The 22,408-nt window shown below is 49.9% G+C and overlaps 1 protein-coding gene across 1 annotated transcript in view; it reads right to left on the bottom strand.

The window, feature by feature from the left end:
- Adcy10 (adenylate cyclase 10) overlaps positions 1–22,408 on the bottom strand; it is a 54,729-nt gene that overhangs the window by 5,702 nt on the left and 26,619 nt on the right. Inside the window, exons 19-30 of the mRNA XM_076831366.2 lie at positions 20,940–21,218; positions 20,517–20,807; positions 13,883–13,952; positions 12,755–12,986; positions 10,861–10,968; positions 10,262–10,437; positions 6,268–6,424; positions 5,113–5,317; positions 4,941–5,037; positions 4,025–4,140; positions 3,137–3,254; positions 936–1,131 (exon numbers count right to left, since the gene is read on the bottom strand). Coding sequence (XP_076687481.1) covers positions 936–1,131; positions 3,137–3,254; positions 4,025–4,140; positions 4,941–5,037; positions 5,113–5,317; positions 6,268–6,424; positions 10,262–10,437; positions 10,861–10,968; positions 12,755–12,986; positions 13,883–13,952; positions 20,517–20,807; positions 20,940–21,218 — 2,045 coding nt within the window. The remainder of the gene's footprint in view (positions 1–935; positions 1,132–3,136; positions 3,255–4,024; positions 4,141–4,940; positions 5,038–5,112; positions 5,318–6,267; positions 6,425–10,261; positions 10,438–10,860; positions 10,969–12,754; positions 12,987–13,882; positions 13,953–20,516; positions 20,808–20,939; positions 21,219–22,408) is intronic.

The raw sequence follows: 22,408 nt of genomic DNA, 5'->3' as shown, positions 1-22,408 counted from the left end.
ACGCCAAGCCCATGCTCCCTGCTCCACCACTGAGCTAAATAAAGCCCCAGCCCTGGGTGCTGGTTCTGGCTATTAAATTTGTCACACAACAATACAAAACACATCAGTGCTCAGTTTTTATGAGAACAAGGTAAATGCTAACACCGGCAGTTTGACCCTTCATTCCCTGGGGGGCTTGTCCCCCCTGGGCGGTCCCAGATCTACTTTGCTTCCCACCCCCATCCTGGAGAGTTAAACTCAGGACCTTGAACCCACTAGGCAAGTGCTCTACCACTGAAGTATATGCCCAGTCCTTTGAAATTTTTGTTTTTATTTTTTTAAGACAGTGTCTTGCTAAGTTGCTAAGGCTGGCCTCAAACTTGCAATTCTCCTGCCTCAGCCTCCTAAATTGCTCGGATTACATGCATATGCCTCCACACCCAGCTTAATTTGCTCATTCTTTTACTCTGGTACTTAGTTTAGTTCTTAATACATATCAGTTGAATATTTGAAATTGTCATGTTTGAAGACTTATCTACCAGGTTGCTTATCAGAACAATAGCATTAAAATATTGTAGGAAAGTTCATCCAAGAATAATTGGGCTATATAATATAATAATATAATAATAATATTAGATAAACACTATGCTTTGTTTTAATTTAATGACAGAAAATTATTCATAATATGTTTAATAGCAAATCACAACAAATGGAAACGTGTACGCACACACATCAAAGAGAACTTGAAAGGTGATATCTAGTGCAATAAAAGCAATCATTGCTGAGTAGTAGGGATACTAGCAGCTCATACTTTCTTCTTTCTGGTGTTTAGGAGGATTGACTTCAAAAATGTCTATTATAAATAAACGTCTAATGTAAATTCTGCAGTCAGAAATTGGCTGGCCCAGTAAGTAGGCGGCCATGCAGTGGAGGAGGGACAGGGCCCCGGGCCTCACCTTGAGCAGCTCCACCCCACGGTCCTGGGCATTCTCCAGCTGTTGTTCAATTTGGTTCTGCAGATAGAGAACTTGCCCCTCCAGGTACCTGGCAATTCCTTCATAGTAAAGAACTGTGGGGGTTCTCCTTGACACCAGGGGTTTGGCTCTGCTGGAAAACGTGTGGAATTCATCCCAATCCTGAAGCCTGGCGTACCTGCACACCACAGGGAAGTAAGACAATCAGAGCCACTCCTGGGGACAGGGGACTCGCATCCTGTCCACTGCTTCTGGGTGCAGTTTCCAGCCCTGGGGCTCTGGGGGCCTCCTGCCTGAAAACACAGGAGGCTGTGGGCCACGAAGCCCCGAGAACTCGGAATTCACTGATGGTTTGAAATGAATCAGATCCTTAGGCGCACCCAGGTAATGTTAGCCACCATCTTTCTTTAGAGTCTAAAAAAATGAGACATATCAGACACTTGGAGTTATAAATTCTGGGCTTGAAGAAACTGCTCCAGTTTTTCCAAAGAGAGATGCAGGGGCCAGCACTCCTGAGTGGTGTAAGCAGACTGGTGAACTCAGTTCCACCTGGGCTCCCCTTTTAAATGTGAATTCTCAGGTCCCCAGATTCTACTAAATAGACAGGTGGGGCCAGGTGATTTTTTTTTTTGAGGCAGCATTTTGACATGTTGCTGAGGTTGGCATAGGTGTGTGCCACCATGCTCACCTTTTCCAGGTGACTCTTATGCCCACTAAATGTGAGACGCATTGGCCTAGGACACAACTGTTGAAAAACTCTCCAGTCAAAACAGAAAAAATTAGAATGACATTTGGACTATTATTGAACTTCAACCCACATGGCAAGTGAATTTGACTTTGAACATTAATTGGCAAGGGTAATTAATTCGGAGATTTTGAGTTCTCCCAAGTAATTTTTATAATAAGAAGGCATTTCGACTCAAATTTGAAGCTGCTCTGATTTGTGACATTTTATATAGGAATGTCTCCATATTGTCACTGACTCTCATCTCAAGACCTCTAGTGGACAGTGTGGCTGCATGTAGTTGAAGGTGGGTGGGAAATAGACTGGAAGGACTTTGAGCTGAGGGGTGGGTGGCTGTGGAATTTAAGGAACGTTTGGCTGTGACCCATGTTGGAGGCTTGCTGTTCATCAGGCACAGGTGTGGCCATCGCTGGAGGCTTGCTTGGTCAGAGGCTTAGCAAGCTGATGGGACTGAGCCTAGGGTCCTGGGGAGTGGGCTACCAGAGAGTCTTGTTCCCTCCCGTCTCCTTCCACGTGAGGGCCTCCACAGGTGAAGCCCCAGGTTACGCCTGCTTCCTCGCTCCTCCAGAGAGGCGTGCTGCAGTTGGCTGGTGGTCTGGGGAGAGAACGAGGCAAGTGCATGGGGTCCCTGTCTCTGTCCTTCGTCTTGAGAGCCAGGGCAGCAGGCCTGGGCATGGTGTGAATCTTCTCTGCACAGGGGGAAGAGACCTGCAGGTCCCAGGACTGCCCGCTGCTGAGGGTGCCATACCCTGCAGTCCCGGCTTCTTCAACGTGGTTTCTGTCTGCTCTGATGTGGGTGGGTTCAGGTGGGCAAGCACCACTCATGACTGGTTTGGAGGCTCCACCCTCCTCAGAAGCAGTGTGGCCGCCCTCCTTCCCCTTGGGAGCCTGGTTCCAAGACCCCTCTCCCCACACACAGGACCTGTGGATGTTCAAGTACCTTACAGCAAATGGCCAGGATTTGCACATAACGTATGCACCCTGTCCTGTCGACTTAAAGTCACCTCCAGAGGACTTAGGAGACCTAACCCAGTGTGATGCATGTAAATATGGTTTTACTGTATTGTTTAGGGGGAAATTATAAGAAAATGTACATGTTCAGTACAGATGCAATCCCGCCACTACCCCCCAATCCAGGTCTCTATCTGGGTTCAGTTCAATCCACAGACAAGAACCAGGGTCACAGAGGCCATCGGGCCATGCCCTTTCTGGTTTCTCTGGTGAAGCGTGTGTAGCAACTGCTCACTGCAGGACACCTGAGACTGCCACGTCCCTGTCCTTGGTTGAGGTGATGAACTAGACAACCCCTCCCTGTCTCCGGGTGGATACTCTGTGACGCCCTCCAGCCAACTCGGGTAGAAGCTACACAGGCTTTTGCTTTCTTCTGGAAATACTCCTGGAGCTCTTCTAGAAACTTGGTGACATCCGAGACACTTACCAGATAGCAACACAGGAGTAAAGTCCCAGGAGGATTCCACTCTGGAACTTGAGAATCCTGTTGTCTTCGTTTTGGCATATGAACTCCACACACTCCTCAAACGTTCTATAGATAAAGCCTAGAAGAGAAAGCAGCAGCAGAGCGTGGCGGGTGGGTGGGGTGCTCAGAGCCCACTGTGCAGACAGTCCTTTCTGACTGCTATGAGCCAGAGGGCCCCGTGGACCTCAAGAACGACAGGCCTGCACCCCTGCTATCACGGAATGCTACAGGTTCACAACGCAATTCCACAGCACAGACCAGGCAAGAGCACAGTCTAAACCAACCTTTCCTGGCCTGAGCACAAAGAGGACCTTAGTGTGGCCTCTCCCCAACCTTCCCAGCCAGGCTTCCGGACCAGCAGCAATATGTGCAGCCCTTTCTGAAATGCATGTGTGGAGAACAGCCCCCCGCTGATCCTGCCGGTGAACTGTGCACCGAGGGCTGCCACTGCAGTCAATTCAAGGTCGTCAGGTTCACCAACAGCTGTGGGTGCCTGCCACTCTCATCATTAGCAACCCAGTCCTTTAATCTAAAGCACAAAGTCTCTAAGAATACCCTAGTAAACATGAAGCCCTCCCAGCACAGGTGCATGGCCAGACAGGCCTGTCAGCTCCAGGGTAAACTGAGCTGAGAGTGTAACTGACTCCAGACGGGATTCTCCTTCTTGCTTTTCCTCCACAATCTTGGCACCTGCCAGACCGCTCCTCAGCACAGCCACCAACCTCTCCATCCCCGTCATATCCATGCAGCCTGAAAACTTGCAGTCTCAAGGCCTCAGCCCTGGGGCTGCCTCACCACACAGCACAGGGGCCACACCCACCTTCTCTTCAATTCCAGAGCTGCACTTACCAGAATAGAGCATGATGTCCAAGCAGACAAAATAGAAAAATGCCTTGCTGAAGATGTGCTCTTCCGCCACAGAAAGGTCCCACAGCCACCCCAGCACCTGGATCAGCTGCTTGTATCTGTGGAACAGAGAAGGCAGTAGGATCACCAAGTGGTGGATGGAGAGAAGTGAGCCCTGGTCTAGCCCTGGTCCTGCCCAGTAAAACAAAACCAAACAAACCTTAAACCCAAACTGCCATCTGTTTTGTTTTGTTTTCCAATCTGTTATTTCATAGATTCTTCTTTTTCATATATACATTTTTTATTTATAGATGGACACAATAACTTTCTTTCTTCTTATTTTATTTATTTATTTATTTATTTATTTATTTATTTATTTATTTGGGGGGTGTTGGGGATCCAACCCAGGGCCTTGTGCTTGCAAGGCAAGCACTCTACCAACTGACTATAGGCCCAGCCCTATTTATTTATCTTTCTGTGGTGCCGACGATCGAACCCAGGCCTCACACACGCTAGGCCAGTGCTCTACCACTGAGCCTCAGCCCCAGCCTGTTTCTCATAGATCTTGAGACCAGGGTGACCATAGTCAGGCCAAACTGGCCTTCAGTCCTGGTTGCCATTGTCTGGGCATTTTCCTTCCTATGAGACATTTCCCTTTCCCGCCACCTGCCAGGGCTTGGAGTCCTGGTTCCAAAATAGGGACGGTCAGTCTCATGGCCAGAGCAACCAAATTAGAGATGATGCTGATGAGTGAATTCTGCTAAACAGAGGTATCCAAAGGCAAAAGAAGGCCACCAGCTGTCCCATCTTACTGGGAACCGGACTCCCTGTCCTGCCCTATGGACCAGGATAAAAACGAGCCCTGAACAGTCAGCAATATGACCGACTTTGGAAAATAAAGAGGCTTCAAGATAAATACCTGCTTTTCAGGAAGAGCGATTTACAAAGTCTGCAGAGGACCAGATAGTGTTTGTTGGGATTCCGAAGCAGTGACCACAACTTATGGGCTCGAGAGCCTGGGAAGAAAACAATCCCGGTGTCGGGGGGCATTATTTGTGTCTTCCTTTCCCTTCTCACCCACCAGCCCTTACCTAACTCGATGGCCAGGTCCAGGTGGCCCATTATGTATTTGATGTGGGCCAGTCGACCAGCCACGAGGGCCACGATCTCAATGCCCTCGCCCTTCAGCGGGAGGTTCACGATCTGCTCCATGGCCATCAACTCATACTTGAACCACATGCCCTGGCAGCCAGCCAGCTGGTGGTAGAGTGAATAGTCCAGGTAAGCGTTAATGATCTGAAATGGCAGCAGGGCAGGGGAGAGGGGAAAGCCTGAGGTGGTCCCCAGACCCAAGCCCAGGCACATCACCTGGCACCTGCCAGTGAACCACGGGTTATCAAGCCTGGGAATAAAGCTGGTCACCGGCCAAAGCCATGGGCTTCCAGAAATCAAACTGAGTTTCTACACCTATTTGCTGGGGCATCCGAGGCAAGCCCATGGCCCCTCTTGCCTACGTCCCTTAAACAAAAGGTAAAATGTTTAAATTTTGTGAAACATAAAAGCAATAGCAAATGTAAGTAAATGATTGCACAACAGAAAGCCTGAAAATGTCTTTTAAAAGAGAATCAACCGTTCAGCTTCTCCCTTTTGCCCTCATTCTCTGGGTATATTGTGCACGTTTCCAGAGGTAACCTGTGTGAATCTAGTATCTTCTGTGAATCCAGACATTAAGCTATTTGCCAAATTTTAATACAATGTCGTTGTATTTTTGTTTGTTTGTTTGGGGAAACAGAATTCTTTTAAAAAATAAAAATGTTGCCAGGTGCAGTAGCGCACCTGAAATCCCAGCAGCTCAGGAGGCTGAGGCAGGAGGACCCCAAGTTCAAAGCCAGCCTTAGCAACTTAGGAGACTATAAACAACTTAGTGAGATCCCTCTCAAAATAAAAAATAAAATGGGCTGGTTTGTGGCTCAGTGGTAGAGTGTCCCTGGGTTCAATCCCTGGTACCAAAAGAAAGGAAAAAGAAGAATGTTAATATGTAATGTGTTTATGACTTTTATTTTAAAGTATTTTTGAATTGTCGCAATTTTTGTTTTATGATAATAGCAACAGATACAACTCATAGAGAAAAGCCACTTGGAATCCTTGATCATTTCTGAGAGTGTGAAGTTGGAGAAGGGCCGGGCACTCGGGCCAGAGCTTCTCCAACCCGCTCCTGACCGAGAGGCGCTAGGAAGGCGCCCTACCTGGAAGTCGTTCTGGGTCTCCAGCGCCGAGTTCACCTGCATCACAGCCGCCAGGTGGCCGTAGAACTTGTAGTGGAAAAAGTAGTTGGAGCTGTAGATCCGCCACAGCAGGGAGAAGCAGGCGGTCTGCCGGTAAAGCTGGGCCAGCCTCTTCTTCCTGTGCAGCGGAGGGCGCAGCGCGTGGGCCACGGGGTGAGGCCTCGGCGCCCAGCAGGCTCCCGCGGGCCCCGTGGGCAGCCGGGCCTGGGTGGGCGCTCGCTGGTTAAGGGGCATGCACGTCGTTCACCTCGTTTGGGTCTGGAATGACCACCCTTCCAGCAGAGGAAGGAACGACGGACCCCAGCCTGGACCAGCCACGCGGGCTCCCCGGCTATTGCCTCCACCGCACCCCGCGGCCGGGAGCCAGGGCTCTGCCCCACGGAGCCAAGGACGCTCGGGACCCCCTCGGTCCAGCAGTGGGACGCAGAGGGCCAAGGCTGCAGCACCCATGGGTCTCACCGTCCACGAGAACGCGGGGGGGGGGGGTAGAGATGCGGGGTAGAGACGGAGAATCTGGGTCCTTTCCTTTAGACACGGACGGACGACAGGGCACGATCCTCTGCCGCTAACGCGGGGCACCATCAGTCATGAGGAGCGGAGCCCGGGACCCAGGGTCCTGCCTGCCCTGTCGCCTGGTGGGTGTGGCAAGGCAACAGCGACCCCAACTCCTTTTTCCCACCGCTTCTCTACTTTTTCTCCTTGTGCAGGTGTTTCTTATGCCTTTTATAAAACACGGTTGCCAACTAGGGTCATTAAGTTTAGCCAAGGAAAATACAGGATCCCAGTAGGTTGGAGCTTTGTTAGAATGCCTGTGCTCTGAGTAGCTCATGTCACACACACTGTCATCAGAGACTCAAGCGCAGCTGCCCACCTCTGCGCCGAGGCCTCTCGGAGATCCCTGTTAAGCGCCTGCCCTCCCCTCTGCCTCCAGGAGCCCACCTGCACCTGTGTAAAGGAGCTGGCTCAGCTCATTGCCACCCAGGGAACCCCACATCTAAGGGCCACTCTGGAAGCTGGGAAGGCAGCGCTTGGTGAGATTAAAAGAGCTGGAGCAACCCGCCCTGCTGCATCTTAGGCAGAAGGTACAAGAATAGCGCTAGGGTCTCTCTCAAAATGGAAGAGAAGTCCTCTGTAGGCTCTCCAGGCCACCCCCCAGGGACAGCCTCCTTGTATGAACTGCCAACAGGTGGGAGACGCTGGACACTCTTATTACTACAGAAGCTGTCAGACCTGTACTTGGCAACAAGAGTCTAACGAGCTATGTGCACTCAACACCCAGCTTCCGCAATGGTCAACCTTCCTGCCTCACCCACCTTTCCACCCGCTCTCTCTCTCCCCCATTATCATGTTTTGTAATGCAAAATTTCCACCCACTGAAACGCACAAATCTTTTATTTTTAAAGAAGAGGTTAAAATTATAGTGCATTTTGCTTTCTGTGGACTGTGTTCAGAATTACTTATAGTTTTCTTTTTTTTTTTAATTGTTCTTTTTAGTTATGACTGTGGAGTGTATTTTCCCATATCATACATACATGGAGTATACCTTTCCATTCTTGTGGTTGAACATGTTCTGTATTCATGTATGAACATGGGGAAGTGATGTCCCATTCATTCCACTGTCTTTCTCATTCCCAGTCCCCCTCCCGTCCCCTTCTCCTCCCTGTCCAATTGGATTCTCCACCCCCACCCCCCCACCCCCATTGCAAGTCACCACCTGCATATCAGAGAGAACACTTTCTGGCTTTGGGTTGTTTGGGATTGGCTTATTTCACTTAGCATAATAGTCTCTAGTTTCATCCATTTACCATCAAATTCCATAATTTTTCATTCTTTGTGGCTAAAATTGTGTACATTTTCTTTATCCATTTATCTGCTGAAGGACACCTAGGTTGACTCTATGGCTTGGCTATTGTGAATTGAGCCATTGATATGGCCATGTCACTATAGTATGCTAATTTTAAGTCCTTTCAGTATATGCCAAGGAGTGGGATGTCTGGGTCAAATGGTGGTTTCGTTCCAAGTTTTCTAAGGAATTGCCAAACTAGTTTCCAGAGTGGTTGCACCAATTTGCAGTCCCACCACCAATATATGAATGAACCTTTTTCCCCACATTCTCACCGATATTTATTGTTACTCATGATATTTATTGTTATTCTTGATAATTGCCATTCTGACATGAGTCAGATGAAATTTCAGAGTAGTTTTAATTTGCATTTCTCTAATTGCTGGTGATTTTGAACATTTTTTCATATATTTGTGGACCAATCCTATTTCTTCTTCTGTTCAGTTCCTTAGCCCATTTATTGATTGTGTTATTTTTGTTTTGTTTTGTTTTCTTTTTTGGTGTTAAGTTTTTTGAGCTCTTCATATGTCCTAGAGATTAATGCTCTAGTTGAGTGTAGGTGGTAAAGATTCTTCTCCCATTCTGAAGGCTCTCTCTTTATGTTTTTGATTGTTTCCTTTGTTGTGAAGAAGCTTTTTAGTTTGATACCATCCCATTTATTGATTCTTGATTTTACTTCTTGTGCTTTAGGAGTCTTATTGAGGAATTCGGTTCCTAAGCCGACATGATGCAGAGTTGGGCCTACGTTTTCTTCCAGTAGGCACAGGGTCTCTGCTCTAATGCCTGGGTCCTTGTCCACTTAGAGTTTTGTGCAGGGTGAGAGATAGGGGTCTAACTTTGTTTTATTATGTATGAATTTCTAGTTTTCCCAGCATCATTTGTTGAAGAGGCTATCTTTTCTCCAATGCATGTTTATGGTGCCTTTGCCTAGTAGGAGATGACTGTGTTTATGTGGGTGTGTCTCTGTGTCTTCTAGTCTGTTCCATGGGTCTGTTTGGGTGCCATACTGTTTTTGTTACTATAGCTCTATAGTATAATTTAAGATCAGGTATTGTGATGCCTCCTACTTCACTTTTCTTGCTGATTGTTTCGGCTATTCTGGGCCAAATGAATTTCATGAGTGCCTTTTCTATTTCTGTGAAGAATGTCATCAGACCCTTAACAGGAATTACATTAAGTCTGTATAGCACTTTTGGTAGTGTGGTCATTTTGACAATATTACCTCTGCCTATCCAAGAACATGGAGATCTTTCCATCTTCTAAGATCTTCTTCAATTTCTTTCTTTAGAGTTCTGTAGTTTTCATTGTGGAGGTCTTATGTTTCTTTTATTAGATCAATTCCAAAATGTATTTTTGAGGCTATTTTGAATGGGATAGTTTTCCTAATTTCTCTTTCACTTTCTTCATTACTGATGTATAGGAATGTCATTGATTTATGGGTATTAATTTTGTATCCTGCTGCTTTGCTGAATTCATTTATGAGTTCTAGAAGTTTTCTAGTGGAGACACGAAGAATCATGTCTTCAGCAAACAGGGATAGTTTTAGTTATTTTCCTATTCCCATCCCTTTAATTTCTCTCTCCTGCCTAATTGCTCTGGCTAGAGTTTCAGGACTCTGTTGAGTAGAAGTGGTGAAGGAGGGCAGCCTTGTCTTGTTCCAGTTTTTACAGGGAGCAAAAGCACAAATCTTACCAGTACAATTTGACCATGGCACCCCGCGTCCTCATCGGGCTACCTGGACGGGCTGATGTCCCTGGGTTGGGACAATGCCCAGAGCCTCAGCACTGAATGGACGTGGGCTTGAGACTGAGGTTCTGGGCTGGCTGGTGCTGGTTACAACAGTGTGGCCTGGTGGTGAGAGGTCAGAGCAGAGGAGGCCACTGGAGCTAGCTCTGCAAAGGGACCCTCAAACTTTTGTCATCTGAACTCCCTCTGCAAAAGCTGCCTGTGAGGTGCTGTGGGGCCTGGCCCTGGCCTAGGAGCCCCTCCTAGACGCTCTTCCTCCCACTGGTCAGAGCTAAACAGGGGTCCTGGCGCCCCCTAGAGGCCAGGGCTTGGGGGCTGACCTGCGTGGTATGGGGTCTGCCTTGCGCTCCCCCAACTTCCCCTTACCCTGGAGGGGAGCTCTCCGAGCTTTGCTGGTTCAGGTAGTGGAAGTGTCTGTTCTTCTCCACGTGGGTTTGGAGGAACAGGGAGATCATGTTGTAGGGGAACACGCGGTTGAAGAGCTTCAGCGCCTTCCTCAGCATCTTCTTGGCAAGCACCATCTGGCCCATGTTAAAGCAGACCTGGAGGCAGCCGGAGGGAAGAGGAGAAGCCAGGAGTCTGGGTGGGCCTGGAGGTCCCAGCCACAGACGGCGGGAGGCTTACAGCACAGCTCCTCTGTGGCCGGAAACAAACCTCCTGTGGGGTGGGGTGCGTGGGGGGTGTAACTGTGACTGCTGGCTGGATAACTGCGTGAAGGAAGCTGCAGCCTAGGGTTAGCATTTGGCGTCTTGCTCGTGTATCATGAGCTCACGTCCATTTCTAGAGGTTGTTGAGACGGTTCACTGAGCTGTCACCCGGGACAGCGAGCTTGTGCGGTAAGCAGCAGTGAGGGCCGGGGGCTCAGGGCTCAGGTGGGACTCTGGTGTGGGTGGCAGGAGGACTTGGGAAGCTCAAGGGTGACTTCTGCCAATGACCACTGAGTCATGCCTCCAGTGGCTTCTTACCTGGCCTTTGAGACTGTAAAATGTGGCAGACTCAAAAGTCCTTCTCCAGGACTTTTTCTGCCTGAGAATTTTCAGCAGCTTCTCTCCCTCGTTCAAGTACACGTATGCCTGCAACCAGCACAGAGAGCGCGGCCCTGAGCCAGCAGGACAGACCCCTGAAGGGACACAAGCCCCCCCCCCCAACAGCCCCCGCCGTACGTGGCGGAGGAGAGGAGGCAGGCACCACTGTGGGCCTCCCCTGTCCCCAGCCCCACTGAGGACAACGACCAGCAAGCTCCAGGCAGCAGCTGCTGGGCAGAGCTCCTGGGTGCAGGATCCCTCGGCCAAGAGGAGCCACTAGCAATCCCGCCTTTCCTCCTGCTGCTGCAAGTTTTGACCGCCCCACTGCCTCTGCGGAGGCCATCTCTGGGAGGCAGCAGAGGAAGGTGAGCCCCAAGCAGCTCTCCTCACTTATCGCCAGCCTCCAGGGCGCGAGCAAACACCAAGACAAGATCAGACCTGGAGAGGAGCACAGGGAGGCGGCACAGCCAGCCTCCTGCAGCCAAGGGAGGCCAGGAGGCTCGTGAGGAGGCAGCTGCCGTCCAGCCAGCCAGCCAGGTTCTCCTTGGCAGGGCACACTGGGGCCTTGCACCCGGCCCCTGCTGTCAGTCACTGTCTTCCTCCTCAGTCACCACTCCGTGTGGAGTGACAGGGGAATCCACAGGCTTCAGCGAGTTGGTCTCTGAGGCTACCTAAACCTCTGCCTCCTGGAACCCACTGGCCACCTCCTCACTGCCACCCAGCTACATGCCTGAAACATACACGAGACTCCCATGTTTAAACACTCGAAGGGCTGACAGACATTCTTAACGGTTTAGTTTTTAAAATTGTATATGAATCCAAGGTATGAATGTTGATTGGACTGCTGTGATGGACAGTAACTTTAAAACAGACTAGACGGCACTGTGGCCAAGGACTGGGGACACAGCCGCTCAGGTGCGTGGAGCTTCTGCAGCTGCTGGAGGCAGAGGAAGCAAGGCCCGGAGAGACCTTTCCTCAAATTCCTTCAGGGAAGGTTAGTGGGCCCGCAGCTCCAGGAGGCCCTAAGGTCAGACAGGTGGAGAAACACTAGTTTCCTCAGCCCAGCCGGCCTGCCCTGCCCATCCTCCTGAGACCTACAGGTGTCTCAGCGTATCAGAGCACCTGGAATGTCTGCAGTAGAAAACCTCCTCAGCCCAGCCCAGCTCAACCCAAGTTGCTTAGCAGTGGATCATTTCAATGTCATTCTGTGGGTCACATTGCCCTGGAGCCTGATTTATAATTATCCTGGAGACACGTTCCTTTGTGCTTTGGGGCCTAAAGCTACATGTGATGATTTTAGCACAAATTGCATCAAGAAAAAGTGGAGGAGGCCTTTTTTTTTAAAATATTTTTTTAACATATTGTTTAGCTGTCAAAGGATGTTTATTTTATTTATGTGTGTGGTGCTGAGAATCGGACTCAGGACCTCCCACATGCTAGGTAAGCGCTCTGCCACTGAGCCACAACCCCAGCCCGAGGAGGCCTTTTTGGAGATGAGATTAAAACCAGATCTGCACCTGTCAGAAGACCTCTAGGTATTTCATGCTCGAAGGCATTCTGGTACCAGAGGGTGACCGTCACCGGGGATATTACTGAGGACCACAGCTCTGATACCCAGAGTGCTCGCTGTATCGGGCTGGGAATAGGGCCACTTACCTCCCACAGAGGGAGACAGGCCATGCCAGGCCCTAAAGGGAGCAGTGTGCTAATCGATGTTTGATCCTGGTGGAATTTGTTCCAACTCTCCTTTCTCAATTGAACACTGCCTCTGAGCAAGGTGGTTTTCAGAGGAAAGGGACCTGATGGCAGGAATCAGGAACATGGTGCAGCTTACCATGTAGTTATCGCCCAGGATGAGGTAAGCGGCAGCAATTTCCAGGAAGTAATATAAGGCTTTGTTGTTTTCTCCCAGAGCCACAAAATGCTGGGCCAGAGGCAGGATGACGATCTCCAGGATCTCCTCACACTGGCAGGACTCCAGGGGGATGACGTCTTCCTCGACGGTCCTCAGCCTGGTTATAATGAGGTCAAAGAACCCCAAGATGGCATCTTTTATTTCTTCAGGACTGTTTAAATGCAAAAGTAAAGAGGAGATCAACAGGTAATACACAGAGCAGGCTTTTGTTTTTGATACCGGGGATTGCACCCGGCCTTGCCGATGCTGGGTAAGTACTCACCGCTGAGCCACACCCCACCCCCACCTCGATGCTGGGTAAGTACTCACCACTGAGCCACACCCCACCCCCACCTCCTTTTTAAAAAATATTTTTTAGTTGTAGATGTGACACAATATCTTTATTTATTTATTTTAATGTGGTGCTGAGGATCGAGCCAGTGCCTCACGCATGCGAGGAGAGCACTCTACCACTGAGCTACAACCCCAGCGCCCCAGCCCTTTTGATTTCGATTTGGAGTCAAGGTCTGGCTGGCCTCAAATTTGATATCTTCCTGCCTCAGCCTCTCAGTTCTCTGTAATTACAGCCATACACCCACCACATCTAGCTTAGCATACTCTTTTTTTTTTTTTTTTTTTTTTGCGGGGAGTGGGGGTAACCAGGGATTGAATCCAGGGGTGCTCAACCACTGAGCCACATCCCCAGCCCTATTTTGTATTTTATTTAGAGACAGGTCTCACTGAGTTGCTTAGTGGCTTGCTTTTGCTGTGGCTGGCTGTGATTCACAATCTTTCTGTCTCAGACTCCCGAAACGCTGGGATGTCAGGCAGGCACAACCTCTCCTGGCTAGTGTACTCCTTTGATATGAAAATATCTTTAAAAACTAACAAGAACAAGGCAATTAAACCTACTATAGATACTACTGACCAAAATCATCACACATAGCCTGGACATTTCCCCATTGTATCTCAGAGGCCAAAAGGACTGCCCAGATGAAAGAGTCTAACAGCGAATTTACTGATAAGGGTTTATATTCTTATCTCCTAAATGGTTACATACAGCTGTACCTGAGATTTTCAGGAAGTAACTCAGGTCTCTTAGGAACCTCCAATTTAGCTAAGTTGACCTCTTCTTTAGCTGGAAAATAAACAAAGGAGTTGTGGGGATAATTGTAACGCTCCCTGGAGCACAGGGGTCTGGTCTCTAGATGAGACACAATATCTTTATTTTATTTATTTTTGTGTGGTGCTCAAAGACTCCGGTTCCCTTCTGGCCACAGAGGGCTGCTGCCCAGCCAGGAGCCACATCCCCCAGCCCTGCTGCACCATGAGAAGCCTTGAGAATACTTCTTACACAGAAGATGTCACCTCCGGGCTGAGAGGGGTTATGTGTATGCTCTACTCTCTCCTTCCACAGGAAAGCAACCAACTCTGAGGACCTAAGGGACAGCAACCCAGGAGCGGTCTGAGTGCCAGACTAACTGCAGCCAGGCCACTTGTTAAGCTTCACCAGGGTATCACAGGAGCAGGACGTAAACCATCCCTCCGTTTCAGGAAGCCTCTGAGATGTCCTCTTGGTCATAGTTGACCACGGTACCCTAACTCCTCTACCCTGCACTAATTGAAATAGCCATTTAACCATCCTGAACAAAGCGACTCAGTTTCAAGTGGGAAAATACAGATAAAATTTAAATGAAATGCCCCAAAATGCTGACTCAAGGATGGAGAATCTTAAAGTAAAAGCCTTTTGCTGAACCAGATGTCAGCAGAGAAGATCTTATGATAGAAAACAAATGAGGACTGTCTGATCCAGCCGACTCCATTCAGGGAGCAGAAAAACCCTAGAGCCGGGGAGGAACTGTCTCCTGTCCGGATTTGCTGGTGGCAGAGGCAGGGCTGCAACAGGGTCGGCTAGCTCCAAGGCCACGGCCTCCCTCCACAGACATCCCAATTTCTAGAAATGCCTTGTGAGCATCTCAGGAGTTGTCTTTTATTCCCTTCCACCAGCGGAGCAAGCGCCCCGCCCTGCACGTGCCACCAGGCCTCCTGCAGACCCCTCTCCTTCCGGACTTCCCCCACTTGCCCCCAGAGGTGGAGGCTGAATGCGTGGGGCTTTCTCCCCCTGGTCCTGGAAAGCTTCTCTTGGAGGCCAGTAGAAGGAAGGAAAGGGACCAGGGAGGGAGGGGAGGGAAGGGGAGATACTGGGAGTGATACTGACCAGATGACATCACTATCTTGTCATCTGCATGAATATGTAACAGTGAATCCCACTATTGTGTATAATTATAGAGCACCAACAAAAAATACAGAAGAAGTAAAACTGCTCTGGTCCAGGTTCCCAGTGGCTCCTGCATTGCCGAATGGAAGGGCTGTGCGTTTGCCCACATTTGATCACACCTTTCAGCAGCATTCAGGACAAGCTACTGCTCTCTCTTTTCACCAGTTTTGACAACACAGATTGCCTCGGTCCCCACCCTCCTTCACAGCCTGCTGAGCCATCATCTAAATGCTGCTAAGGCTCAGCTGGGCACGGGGCTTCCTTTCCCACCCTGATCTCCCCCTAGGTTATTTCATCTGCCCATGACTTTAAATCCCATCTATGTGCCAGTGACTTTCAATTTCATATGCCTAAGCCCTGACATCTACTCTAGCTACATGCCTACACATCCAACGTCCTCCTTGGCCAGAGCCACTTGGATGCCTAACAGGCATTGCAAAGTTACCATGCTCACACAGAGCTCTTGAATCTCTCCTCCACACACCTAGACCCACACACAGCTTTCCTAATTTAGCATTTGCTGGTTGCCATGGTTCATTGCCTCAAGGCAAGAACCCAGGCAGAGGCTAGATTCCCTGCTCTCCCCACACTTCCTCATTCAGCCCAGCAGCATGTCCGGTGGACCCCACCCAGGAACACACCTGAATCCTTCCTGTTTGCCCTCCTTCCCTTGGCACTGCCCTCCTGCATTGCCAAGACTTTCTCTGGACAGGAGCGGAGCCCGCCCCGTTCAGGGCTGTTTCTATAGAGAAGATGGAGTGGGTCTTTAACAACCTGACCTGGGTCTCTGGCAGAAGCTTCTGGTCCCCAGTTCCATCTCCTTCCCTCCGACCCTCCTTACTAACAAAACTCAATTTTATTCAGAATAGTTACATTTTCCAGCCTCCCTTGCAGCTGAATACGGTCATGAGTTCAAACTCTGTGATGGGATATAGAGGAAATATTGGGTAGGACTTCTAGAGAATTCCTCAAAGGGGACGGATCCCTTTCTTCTTCCCCTTCTCCTCCTCCTCCTTCCTTCTTTCTCCTGGCACTAAATGGGAACATGATGGCTGCAGTTCCAGCAGCTATTTTGGTTCCTGATGTGCTAGTGTCTTGTGAGAAGAACATTTTACATAAAAGCAAAATGAACTTAATAATAAGTTTAAGTCCCTCTAGCCGAACTCCTGTAATACACAGCCAGCAATAATTCTGAGCAATCCTCTCCAACTTGTCCCAACTCACTTAGTCCCACAAGGCCCCTGGATGGTTTTATTAATTCATCTTTTTATTGTCCTCTGGCCTCCCCTGAAATTCAAACTTGTGAATGGACACGTGACCATCCCATCATTTTTACCATTATGATCCCAATATGGACACCACTATCTGGCATGAATTGGGGCTCAATAAATATTTGATACATAAATAAATGTTTGTTGAAAAAAACTGATGAGTAGAAATGAAAAGCTATTCCTCCTCCTTCAGTGTCCTGTATTATTATATGTATTGTTTTTAAATGTTTCAAATTGTAATGGTAGGGGTTGAGGATGAGCTCAGTGGTAGCGCTCTTGTCTAGCATGTGCAAGGCCCTCAGTTTAATGCTTTGCAAGGGGTGAGGGTATATATATATATATATATACACACACGCACACACATGCACACATAATGGTGCGAGAATTAGATGCAGAGAAAAGAATATTGGCTAGAGAAACAGGGTATGTGAGATATCCTCTCTGCCTTTATTACCCACTGAGTGGATCATATTACTCATAGTTTTCTATTTTCTTCATTTATAAAGGTTATTATATTGAGCTTCCTACTCCAAGGACTATTTATAAAAATCAAAAGAAAAAAGATACTAAATGCTCATAGAAGAGAAGAAGAAAGCAAAGACACCACCTGCTCACCCCATAGTTTCAAAGGCCTGGAATAAGACTTTGGGTTCAAGGGTCAGACTGTCTCCTCCACATACCCCCTGCTCCTCCAGGCCAAGACACTGTTTCTAGTGCTCAGAGTGAATGAAGGACCCTGAGCAGGCTAAGCACTCTGCCTCTGGGTCCTCCCCAGCCCGAGCCCCGGGACATCTACCCCATTAAATGAGAATAAAATGTTTTTTAAAGGTGTACACTCTTCAGGTGGAGAACGGGAGGGGCCACATTCCTGACAGGGACCTTGTGCTGGCTGTCCCCTCTGCCTGGCACACTCTGTCCTAGCCATCCACACCACAAAACCCCTGCTCTGTCTCTACCTGAGTCTCCTGAGGGCTACCTAATGACCTGCTCCTCCTAATCCCCTTGCCCAGAGTTCTATTGCCATCTGTGGGATTTGTTATTATTGTTATCTTTTAATATTTTTTTTTTTTTTTTTTAGTTTTAGATTGACACAGCATGTTTATTTTACATTTATGTGGTGCTGAGGATCGAACCCAGTACCTCATGCATGCTAGGCAAGCGCTCTACCTCTGAGTCACAACCCCAGCCTGAGATTTGTTATTACATATATACACACACACATCATGGCTACTTCTTCTTCACATCCACTTCTCCCAAAAGAATGCTGCTTTGCTCACTAATGTACCTGACACGCAGTAGGGACGCAGTGCTATCTGTTGAGTAAATGAAATGTCCAACAAGGCCCTTGCGATCCTGGAAGCTGAAGCGGGTGGCAGACTCTGCTGAGCCAGGGGAGGGATGAAGGAGGAGCTGTGGACCCTTGAAATGGGTCGAGTCACAGAAAACACCATTTTTAAGGTTGTGAGGCTCACAGGAGACTGGGAGAAGGAGCCGCTCCTCACTCTGACTCACAGCAGCCTCCTAAGTCTCTCCCAGGTAAGGCCTTGGCCAGCAGGTCCAGTGGACCGACTCCACCTGTGGGAAGGTCAGGAACTGCGGTGCTCCCCAGGCCAAAGCAGGATGTCCTTGAGGAAGACACGGCCTCAGAGATTTTCCTAGAAACTCTAGGACAAATACACATTCGCTAAGAAATCTCTACAGTCGACACGGAAGCACTCACTGACCCCTCTGGGGTGGTAGTGCGAGATACTAGGAGGTGCAGCCGGGGCTGTGGCACACCCCTGTGTCCCAGCTGATGGAGAGGCACGAGGAGCAGCAGGGCCAGGAGCCCACGGCCAGCCCGGGCCACACGGCCAGACCCCCCGCCCCCCGCCACACACACAGGAAAGGGAAAGAGATGGTGGGAAGTTGTGTAAGCGTTAGATCTTCATCTACCATGGTGGCGAGGAGGTGGGGGGGGACAGATGAATTTCACAATTTGACTTTTTGAAGAGCAGTAGGAGGCAGCAATATGTAGAAAATATAAGACCCTGAGAAGGACCACTGAAAGTACAGAGGACGGTCATGGACTCCCGCGTCTGCGATCAGACTTGCAGGGAATCTCACAGAGGCTCTATGGGAAGTCTGTGTAGGTGACAGACTTTTGTACAGACAGAAGGTCCTGACCATAGTGGTCAGGCCCTGGCCTCACGCCAGTGGGGGGTGCTGGTGAAAGATCACCAGCAGCACTTCCCAGAGTGGCCTCATGTGACACAGGCTAGCTGGCCAAGGTCTATTGCAGGATCCAAAAATAACTGGAACCCTCTTCTCTGAGCCAACCTGTCGGAGGCCAGCTGTTCAGAACCCGTCTGCTAGCTGCCAGCTTATCTTATCCCCCAAATACAACGGCACTCTACTAAGGACCTTGGGAGGGGTCACTGGCTCACGCCCTCCCCCCTCTCCCCAGGGGCTGCCGAGGTCCTCCTTCCTTCAGGCAATGCTCCCTCCTCCACTGCCTGCCCCCTGCCCCAGGCCTCTGTGGGGGTCTTCTCACATGGCCAAGACTCCCCAGACTGCCTTCTTCTCCAAGCCGGGTTATGTCTGACCTTTGGGAAACCCTACACATCCTTTCCACACGCTGGGAGGGCAGCTTGATCCCAGCGCAGCCCAGGTCCCTTGCTTTAGCCTTCCTGGGCGGGCGGGCGGCCCAAATTCTGTGCTAGGCGGTCGGTGGAGAGACAGCCAGCTGGAGGTGCAGAGGACCCCCACCTCTCCCCAGAGACGCTCTTCCTTATCCACGACAGACTCTGCTATTTCCTCAGCAGTTTCTGCAGATCCACCTCTGACCCCAACTTGGACCTCAGCATTCATTGTGTCTTTGTATCTTGGTTCAAATGTCAACGTCAACATCACATCACATAACACAACCTTTATAACAATAATTAAAAAGGCATCGACGGCCTTGGAAAAATATAGCATCTGAGGAGAATTTTAACAAATGCTGCTGAGGGACTCTGGACTCAGCCACACTCGGGTTCCCTTGATGTCCTCCTGCTGAAGTCTGCTCTGTGCCCAGCCCCAGGGGCTCAGGACATTATGATTCTCAGCATCAGATATAAATAAATGAATGAAATAAAAGTCCACCAACAAAGAAAAATGTATACAAAAGAATTCTTTTTTAAAAAAGTGATGGACCTGACGCTGCAGAGCCTCTTGCAATCTCTGGTAAAGCATGACCCTAAAAGCCCAACCCCTCGCTGTAGGAAGCTGGGATAGGGGGGGCAGTCAGACGAAGAGGAGACTAAATAACATCCCTCACTTTTTTCTGTGTTAAATTACTGAAGTTTCCAGAGCCTCAATGTCATTGTCCATAAAGGGAAAATAACCCCCCACTTTGAAGTTTGATCCAGTGGGAATACATGCAAAATAGAAAATGGATGGGAATGAATATTTATTTTGAACCTGCTGCAGTTCTTCCCAGGGTTTGATATCCTCATAATAAAGCACCCTCTCCGTATAGCCCTGCTTTCCCACTGGACCCAGCCATACGCACCGAGGCCGTCCGGCCAGGGCCTGTGAGCTGGGCCTTTCCTGGCTGGCTTTGGTGCTGCTACCGTGACCCTGCTGGGCGCCGTGCCTGTGGGAACTGAGTCCTTAGTCCCTCGCGCCCCTGAGCCCTCTGCTGTTTCCCCAGGTTTGCTGCAAGTGTGTGGCCTCTCTACCTTTGCTTTGCTGTGGTCTGGAAACCCTGCCTTAAGACCAAGCTCACTTCTCTGGAGCCCTGCCTGATTCTCTCCCGCTCCTATTTCTTTCCACTGGGAATTGTTTCACACTAGATCAACCAAGCCACATCTGCGCTCTCGCTGCATCAAGTTGGACCATCCCAGCCCCCTTGGATCCCAGCCATTGCTGTGAACAGGCATTTTAGTTTAGGCTCTGGTCAGGCCAGAACCCGGATCCCCAAACCTGGGCCCTGTCAATCTCACAGTGAGGCGGGTTCTGCTAGACAGAGCTGTGTGGACAGTCCCCACCTTCTCCTTCCCCACAGGCTGCAGAGGTCTCAGCCTCCCTGTGCCCAAGCCAAGTCCCTGGGGTCCAGATTTACTGCTTCTAGATCTTAGTCTCCAGAGTTCCCAGGAATAGCTGGGGTTCATTAGGAATGAAGGAGGTTTACCTTGGATTCCCCGAGGCTTAGTCATCTTCTTAATGGTGTCCATGTCCAAGGTGTTGAGGCGGATGTCCACCATGAAGTGGTGATACGGGATGAAGTCCCCACTTCTGCAGTGGTCGCACCTGTGGGCATTCTCCTCTAAAAAGCGGGCACACTTCAAATGCATGGCCTTCTTCTGGTCCTTGAGCCAGAGCTCGTAAGCTGTCTTCTGCATTATAGGCCGGGAGAACCGAATGATGTGGCACTCGATCACCTCCCCCTCCAATTCTCGGAGCTCCTCCTCCTCGCTGTGAGCTGGAGGGAACAGGAAGGGCTCGCCAGCCAGGCAGTGGGCAAGAGATAAACCCGCTACCCAGCACAGATCAGCCCGTGAGTCTATGCGCCTTTGGCCAAGGGGAAATCTGGGTCACTTCAGGTGCGACTCACCCATCTCCTCGCTGGGTCTCAGAGACGAGGAGCGATGGTGGACCTCAAATGAGGTGGCATTTTGCTTCAGGGCCAGTTGAAGATCCTTGCCATTCCGGAAGCAGTAAAAAACGTTCAGCTCCACGAGGGTGGCCAGGGCCTTGATCATCATCTTCATGTTCCAGCAAGGGAGAACCTCAAACAGCAGCTCCGTGGTGAAGGTCAGGCCAATGATGGCAGCGCACCTTACCAACATCTGGTGGGAGAGGCTCATGCTGTCCAGCTGGACCAGAGAGATTTCTGCAGGTGGAAAGCCACACACAGAAGACACCAGTTACCCATCTGACTACCCACATCCTGGACAGGCCCTGTCCTGCTCTACAGCTCCTCTTGCAGACACCCAGCTAAGCTAAGTCTGGTTCGCAGCTCGCTCCTGTGCAGGAAGACACACTGCAGGGCTGGATAGGACTCAGCAGCTGAGGGCTCGCCTCGCACATGTGGGGCCCTGGGTTCCATCCTCAGCACCACGTGAAAATAAATAAACGAAATAAAGGCATTTGTCCACCTACAACTAAAACAAATTTAAAAGAGAAAATGCAGCTGCAGCTCTAAAGACACACAGGAGCAGAGTGAGGCTGCCTCCAGGGCTCTGACTTTGGGTCAAAGTGGGACAGGGATGTGTACAGACAGCAGGGGTCACACAGGCCGCGGCTGGCGCCCGCCATTCCTGCTCCTTGTGGACTTCTCCAGCTCGTCCCCTCTTTTCCCCACTGGCTCTTCTCGTTCCTGGAACCTCCCAGCAACAGGCCTTCTCTCTGTCTGTCCCCGAGATCCATTCGCATGCATTTATTCCCTCCTCCGTATCAGGAGCAAACGTCAGAGTTCAGAGTGCCGGTGATCCCTGCTTCTCATGGAATCTCGTGGCTTACGTGGCTCCCTGGACGCTCCACCAGGATGTCCCTGGGTTAGAGATGAAAGGTCAACTCCTCAACTGTTCCCAAAACACACTAGAAGCCGGGCTAGTCCTCCTTCCCACAGCAGGAGACGCAGTAGTGAAGGACACACAAATGACACCGACTGAAGACAGAGTTCCAAGGTCTGAAGTCACTCTGGATGGCATGCGTTGGGGCTGAGTGCAAACTAGAACATTTCTTGAAAGCCATTTTTCTTCCAAGCATAATTAATAATACCCCTGTGACATCCAGTGCCTTGTCATTCCTTTCTCACAAGAGTAGACGGCAGAAGTGTCTCAATGCTAGACTTGCTCCTCTCATATTTGGTTTCTGTTTAACTGAAAATGTGCTGTACCTCATTCTCTTGTGCAGTTGAACAAACCTGTCCAAATCAGGCTCGCAACACATCATGGGAGGGAGGCTCCTAATCGGAAGTAGAAGAACCAGCCTGCCAGGGCAGCGCAGGACAGACAGACCAGGGCAGCGCAGGACAGACAGGCCAGGGCAGCACAGGACAGACAGGCCAGGGCAGCGCAG

This window comes from Callospermophilus lateralis, chromosome 13 (genome assembly GCF_048772815.1).
Source record: "Callospermophilus lateralis isolate mCalLat2 chromosome 13, mCalLat2.hap1, whole genome shotgun sequence".
Lineage (NCBI taxonomy): Eukaryota > Metazoa > Chordata > Mammalia > Rodentia > Sciuridae > Callospermophilus > Callospermophilus lateralis.
The sequence above is the reverse complement of the archived record's forward strand: the minus strand, read 5'-3'. Positions and strand labels throughout refer to the sequence as shown.